This window comes from Sinocyclocheilus grahami, unplaced genomic scaffold (assembly GCF_001515645.1).
Source record: "Sinocyclocheilus grahami isolate Dianchi unplaced genomic scaffold, SAMN03320097.WGS_v1.1 scaffold456.1, whole genome shotgun sequence".
In the NCBI taxonomy this organism is placed as follows: Eukaryota; Metazoa; Chordata; class Actinopteri; order Cypriniformes; family Cyprinidae; genus Sinocyclocheilus; species Sinocyclocheilus grahami.
In genome coordinates, this window is record NW_015505635.1 from 944,949 (window position 1) to 952,448 (window position 7,500).

Genomic DNA, 7,500 nt, shown 5'->3' on the forward strand with positions numbered 1-7,500 from the left:
GAGTGCCGGCTGGCTGGGGCATCCCCGGAGGGGAATTCCTCACCGTGACCGTAAGACCAGTCCACCCACCGCCACAAAAAGGACGCCCCCAGCTGCCACCAGAGATAACCCCAGATCTAGGCAGTGGCACGGCACTCCGCCCCTTTGCAGGTAACGGAGTCCGGTCCGCAACTCCGAGATGGTCATACCCCCGCAATGGGAGCATGAGTCATCCACGAAAGCCACCTCAGCATGCTTCATGCCCAGGCACGACCCGAATTTGCTCTTTTAGGGGAAAAAGCTCTTTTAGCGTGCTGAGGCATGCAGGGGAGATGATCATCTGCAACACAAACAGGGGGTAATGCAGCCTGATGTGTGCAACCCACTCGACACGGGAAACCACCACTGCTGAAGCGCCGTCCGCCAACAGAAGAGCTCTCTAAGAGCGCGCTGAACTTATTCAGTCTTCTTCTCTCAGAGAGTAGTCAGGAGCAGAACGATGTGATCGCTCGGCTCCGAAGCGAAAAGCTGAATATGCGCTGCATCTGCTGCCTACTTATACTCACGCTGTGATCAGCAGCAGCTGGATGCAATAATCGCATGCCAATGTGCATTGGCTCGTTTAGTTTACACTCGAAGTAGATTGGTCCCTCTAAGCGAGATCCCAATTTCGTTGGTCATCCGACGTGACGTCGAGAGTGACCGACTGAAAGGGAACTAATGCCACAGATAGTGTTTAATAAGGACATTTTCTAGGGCATATACATTGTATTTAATATTGGTGTCACGTAGCCAGACGTTTCATTATTAGCAACTTCTAGCTGAGAAACGCCCACTTAGACAGAAAGAGAGCGGCTGCTTGGCAATGAGAAGCAACCAAACAGTTTGTTTTTATGTGACATTTAACATTCCCAGAAACTGCATAGCGATCAGGCAGCCAAAACACAACTAGCAGTTTTATCCAGCGCTTGTAAAATTTTGTGCACAATATGTGTCAGTAGGTGTGAGATCCATCTGAACATGAATTTATATATTATACTGACTGATTCAAGTAAAAGTCTGTTCCAATTCCTTGCATCAAGCGCCATCTACTGTTGAAAATGAATATTACAGGTGAATTAATGTGCAGTGCAAAAGGTGCAATGACTAAAAATATATGCAATATACTTGCACTCACCATAGTATAATATTGTTTGTATTATATTACAGAAAATGCAGTAGAAATTCTATTTTTGAACTAAAACGTTTGGGTGAAATCATTTCTATATAAACATAATTTGGTGATACTTTAAGGAATGTGTAACTTTTTATGCTAATTATTTAAGAAGCCTTTTCTTATAAAAAACACACACATATATATATATAATACTTATAAATTATTTAATAAATATAAAATTGACATTATCTTTTTTAATTTAGATTTAACTTTTTTTTAATAGGTAGGCTATATAGTAGTAGGAATAGGAGTGTTAATAATTATAATAATACTAAAAAGTAATCAACCTAATCTTCCATCCTGCTGAAATTCATTATGTCTTATAACAACAACAATGAGCTCTTTATATCCTGACATCCACAGTTATAAGCTTCAATATGAGCTGAGCTTCATATTCTGAGCTGCTGTTAACAACGAAGATGAGATGAATCATCATGATCAAATAATAATAATAATTCACTTTCTAAGGTTCAAAAGAGGAAGAAACTGTATAAAAGCTCTCCTAAAGAAACCAGTTGTAAGCCTGGGTTTTGGAAAGAGCCAGTAAACATCACATTCCAGTTCAGCCTCCGTCTCATTAGTGAAGACTGCAGACACACAGAAGAGTTCAGCTTCACTTCACCAGAACAAAACACAGGAATCTGACCTTCATCAGACACATGAAGCATCATGTTAGAATTTGATTTAGCTGATCTACAGACATTTATATTGTAACATAATGACAATTAAATAAACATATTATAGTTTAAGTTTAGATTGAATGTGATTAGTGAAACATATTGACCCACTTAAGCATATGCATGTTTATGTAATTTCATAGGCTATTTTTTTATTTATTAATTGTACTGCCGAATGTGCTGACAGGCATGTATATGGTAAACTAAATGTACATATTTATGTAATTGCACTTTTTTGACAGTATTACAAATGACAATTTTTAAAAGTGTACTGAAGTGTGTTAAGAAACATAGTCATGAAAGTGTACACTTAAGTCATCTTTTATTTCATTAATATTATATTAACTGCAAGTACAGTTTTTTTTAATAAAGTGTGTATTCAGTACAGTTAAGCACACTTCTTTTTGTAGTCTGATTTACAGGCTGCTGTGTTAAATATTACATTTTTTATTCATTTTTAAAAGTGTACTGAAGTGTGTTAAGAAACATAGTCATGAAAGTGTACACTTAAGTCATCTTTTATTTCATTAATATTATATTAACTGCAAGTACAGTTTTTTTTATAAAGTGTGTATTCAGTAGTTAAGCACACTTCTTTTTGTAGTCTGATTTACAGGCTGCTGTGTTAAATATTACATTTTTTATTTCATAAATTGTTGCTGATACAGAGCATATTCTTCACTCTTCACTGTTAAAATTATTTGTTGCTTAATCTTAAAACAAATTGGGTATTGCATTAAGTTATGAATATAATTTGTATCATTTTTGTCTAGCTGACTTGATGAAGTAAAAGGATGTTTTGTTTGAAAATGAAAGATGAAGAAACACTTGGAGCATTTTTTAGTAAATTGTATCATTTATCGTAGAAGTTCCCAGGTAACAAATTGAAGTTATAAAAACATTGTGGGAACGTTACTGTGAAATGTTTCTTGAATGTTGAAATGCCCAGTTTTCTTGTCGTAATTATAACTTTATGGAAAGGTTCTTTTTTTACAACATTCTACTAACTTTATATCCATTCAAAATCTAACATGATTTGAATGCTTATATTTAATATTCCAAGAACGTTTTCTTGACATAGAACAATAGTGTTGTTTTGAGAACATTTTCTCAACATTATTAGAATGTATATAAGTTATAGGAACATTCCATAAACATTACTTTAAAAATGTTCTTATAGCCTATAACTTAAAAAACAAAAAACCGTCAGTTAAAGTTGTGAGAGCGTTCCCTGTTAGCTGTGTTAGTGCAAGAGAACAAACCTTCACTCAAACCAAAGCAGTGAAATGATTTCATATTGACCCCTATGTGCACTTGCTAATGTTGAACGCTGCATGGAACTGCAGGAAAACAACAGCCTGCATCACTAAGCCATGTCAACTAAGCTAACCCTGACACCTGCCTGCGTTAAACGAGTGTCGTCTGCAATGCCATGCAGGCATGTGCTCAGAGGTGAAAGTGTGATTGCATCGATGGACTCTGCATCTTATCACACTCTCATCATGTGAACCTCCTCCATTATCTGATACTCGAATACTTTCACGTTTCACCTCAGTGAACAATGTGAGCGTACAGTATGAGCTTATATTACACAATAGAACGAGAACAAGTAAAGGAACGGAACTTAACCCCACAGATTGATGCAATCATTTATTAGGGGCGAGTGAATCTAGAGGGGACATCTGTTGAAGAAAAACTAGAGCATGGGATCTGGATAAGAGACGGACAGACCCTTACAAAACACAATGTGCAGAATCAGATGTTTGCTTTTTTCTCCACTATAGGGCCCTGTATACCACGGTACTGTGTAGTTACCTTTTTTATACCATGGTGTTTAAAAGCTACTCCAAGTTAGGCTAAGTGTTAGGCCTGTTATTGTCCAAAAACATGCTAATTCCACAGTTTTTAAAATTATTTTTGTTATAGTTGCCATGTCATTAACGGCTCTACTCATGTCCAAAAACATGCTTATTATTACAGTATTTTTGTCTTGTTTATATAATCTGTTCTAATAGCATATCCAAAACATGCTAAAGTGTCTGATTATATTTGTTAGATTTGTTTTGTTTATCATGTCCAGGTTTTGTTATATTTGTCTTGTTCATGCTGTCCGTTCTAATCATATTCATATTCAAAACATGCCAATGCCACAGTTTTTGATTATACTTGGTGTTTTGTTTGTATGTCCAAATCATGCAAATAGCTACCACAGTTTTTGGTTAATTGTCTTGTATGCCGTCTGTTCTAATATATCATGTCCAAAAACATGTTGCTTTTGGTGTTATTTGTTGTGTTTATGCTAAATTCTCATCTTTTCTTGGCTGCAGCAGGCTACTTGGTAAACTCATCAAATCAGTTCATATGCGAAACATCAACATCAACAGGTAATTTAGCTTCTTTTATCATAGAAATTATAAGAGTTATGTTTGTTTGTACTGTATTTGATGGGAAGCTTTGTTCGGGTTGCAAACGAACCGATTCCGTTTAATGAATCGTTTGAAGTGAATCACAAATTGCGCCTATCAGAAACGAGCGGTTCAAAAGAACCGAATCGCCTAAACGACTCGGGCTTCCGAGCATCGTCTCCTGGACCAATAGGCGTCTCGACACATCTACAGACAGACACCAGTCTCTCGTAAAGAGCAGACGGTCTCACTTTTATCACACAGACATCACGCACCTCAGCATTTATTCTTCACATTAGTATTCTAGGAGCGAAAGGATTCGGATCTTCCGGTTTATTTTCATTGGATATTTATTTCTAAATAATTTACCGCAACGCTACCAAAGGGCAGGCTGCAGAGAATGTCGTCTGGAGATTATTTAAATATTTTTTACTGTCCTATTTTATTTTTTTTGCACTGCGATTGTTTTGTGAGCCAGATTCTGAATGCTAATCTCTCCACGGAAATTAATTTGCGTAAAATCCGCTGATCAGAACTGCGACTGCGCACATCATCACACACCATCCTCATCTTCATCATCTTCATCCTGCAGAGGACACCTGCAGGTATCGGACATTTTCCAGTAGGATTAGTTGGTTTCTAATGCTTGATGTTATGAATGTGTCTCGTGACTATAAACGTGCTGAAGATTGTATATTTCTCATAAAACAAGAATGTCTGATTGTTGAAGCAGATATCAGCTGTCATCTGTCGGTCAGGTGAGTTCCAGCAGGTGTGCAGTGAACAACATCTGCTGCAGACGAGAAAGATACCTGACAGTACGTGCAGTGATTTATCTGATGGACATGATGACTTTTCTCATGGTACATCAGATACATGTGTTTGTGTTTGTCTTTAATCTACCTATTTGTGTAATACAGGGTTTCAAACTGGGGTCAAAATTTCATTTTCTATTTATTTTTTCAATTTATTTATTTTTTTGTTTGCCAAATGTATTTTTAGGGCTGTCAAAGTTGTGCATTTAAAAAAAAAAAAATCACAAAAATTCACAATTTACAAAATGTAATGTTCATATTAATAATAAATTTAGAAATGGTTTTGCTTTATAAAGACTGGTCAGAAATCAGGAACTTATTTGCAATTATTTTCACATTTTTTATTTTTCTCATGATTTTTTTTCTAAATGTTTTTCTAAAATCAAAATCTTTGTTGAAAAAAGTATTTAAGAAATTGTTGATCTCAAATTCATTTCAAAATATAAATATATTCCCGATGATATTTCAACTTTTTTATTATTATGATAACAATATAATAGCCTTTTAAAAAAAAATTGGAAGTAAGTATTTAAATAATAATCAAATAATATATTATTTTGAATAATACTATTAGCAATCATCACACATATGAAAATACCTTGGTTTATGTTATGTAATATTTACACAACAATAAAGCAATGTAAAAATGTAACAATTATTTTTATTTTTATTTGATTTGATTTAATAGTCTCAATAATATTACATTTAATATTTTCCTCACACAATATAAATGCATTCTTACTCATAAAAATATACAGCTTTCTTTATATTTATGAACGGGGTCACAAGCGTTTGGAGGTCTTTAGCATAAAAAAAAGTTTGCAATGTACATATTTGACATATGCAGAAATCTGGGTTTAAAATATTGTAGAACAAAAGAAATTGTATAATAAAAAAAGTATAATAATTATATTATTTCAAAAGATTAGAGCATGGAAATCCTCCCCAATTAATCTCTGGAAAATGATTTCTAAAAAAAAAATCAATCCTTATCCAGTAATCAGGAATGATTGGAAAGGTCATGGAAAAGACATGGAAATTCACTGGTCAGGACTGAAGTGTGGGAATGTTACGTGGTGTATGAATATGATAATCATTCTGCACCACAGATACAGTCATCTGAGAGTTTTTCTCAGTAATGTAAAAGCGGTGTGTTTAGTTTCCGCGGCTGAAGGATGGAGCAGCTCAGTCAGTGGCTCTGGAAGCAGGAATACTGGCTTCCTCCGGGAATCCGCTGGGAGGATCTGGAGAAGATGGAGGGCTCTCGGCGTCCTCTCCCGCGGGATCTGCTCCTGGCTCTGCCTCTAGCTCTGGGATTCATCATGCTTCGTTACGCTTTTGAGAGGTGACTGATGACTTTATCAAGTCCTGAGGGATTTAGATGTCATTTAACCAGGTTTGACTCGAATTAATAACAGAATATGAGTTAAATTACAAAAAGTACAACAGTATCACTGATTTTTTTGGACATTCTTTGAGCAGGGATGTGACCCCCCCCTATATTTCAATGCATTTTCATATTTTCTGCCTGAATATGACCCATTATTATTATTATTGATAATAATATTAATAAATACAAAATTGTGTACATTTAAAGTTTGTTATTATTCCAAGACACGTATATTTTTAATTTGACGTGTTTATTTTTTATAATTTAAATAACAAAAAAATATTATGTTCAATAATAATAATAATACAACTAATAATAATACATCTATTATTATTATTATTATTAATAAATACAAAATGTTATTTTACAGTACTATATTATTATTGCAAGAGTAATGTTTCTTTATTGATTTGTTTAATTTGTACATTTAAATAATAATACAATAAAATATTATTTGAATAATAAGAAATAACAATAATTGTATTATTATTAAATACTTAATAGTAAATACTTAAACGCTTTTTTATATTTTACACCACAATGTTATTATTGAAATAATGATATATTTATTTATTGGTGTGTTTGATTTTTATAATTTACATAAAATAAACATTATTTTGAATAATAATAATAATTAATTATTATTATTAAAAAAAAAATCTAAATTTATTTTACAGTAAAATATTACTGTTGGAATAGCAATATATTACTTTATTGATTTGTTTGATTTTTATATTTTAAATAATAATCCAAAATATCTTGCGTAATAATAATAATAATTATTATTATTAATAATATTATTATTGTATTGTCCTATTGAATGGGAATAAAAAACAAGTTGTCCTTAGTTTTTGTCCTTGTTTAAGGTGCGTGACTCAGAATCTGAATCATTACACTATGTATCAAAATACCCTGGTTTCCCATCTGACACCAGCACTAAATAATAATAAAAAAGTCATGATTTTACCAAAGTAACACTAACTAGTGCGTGGTATTTTGGGACATGTCTCAGTGTTCA

The 7,500-nt window shown here is 33.5% G+C and overlaps 1 protein-coding gene across 4 annotated transcripts in view; it reads left to right on the top strand.

Annotated features, from left to right (window-relative positions):
• Positions 1-4,482: 4,482 nt before the first annotated feature.
• Positions 4,483-7,500, top strand: part of cers4b (ceramide synthase 4b) — a 13,965-nt gene continuing 10,947 nt past the window's right edge. Inside the window, exons 1-3 of one of the 4 annotated variants that reach the window (XM_016234665.1) lie at positions 4,483-4,882; positions 5,011-5,095; positions 6,252-6,437. In XM_016234665.1, coding sequence (XP_016090151.1) covers positions 6,268-6,437 — 170 coding nt within the window. In that variant the 5' untranslated portion in view covers positions 4,483-4,882; positions 5,011-5,095; positions 6,252-6,267. The other 3 variants (XM_016234667.1, XM_016234664.1, XM_016234666.1) reach the window with 3 other exon arrangements.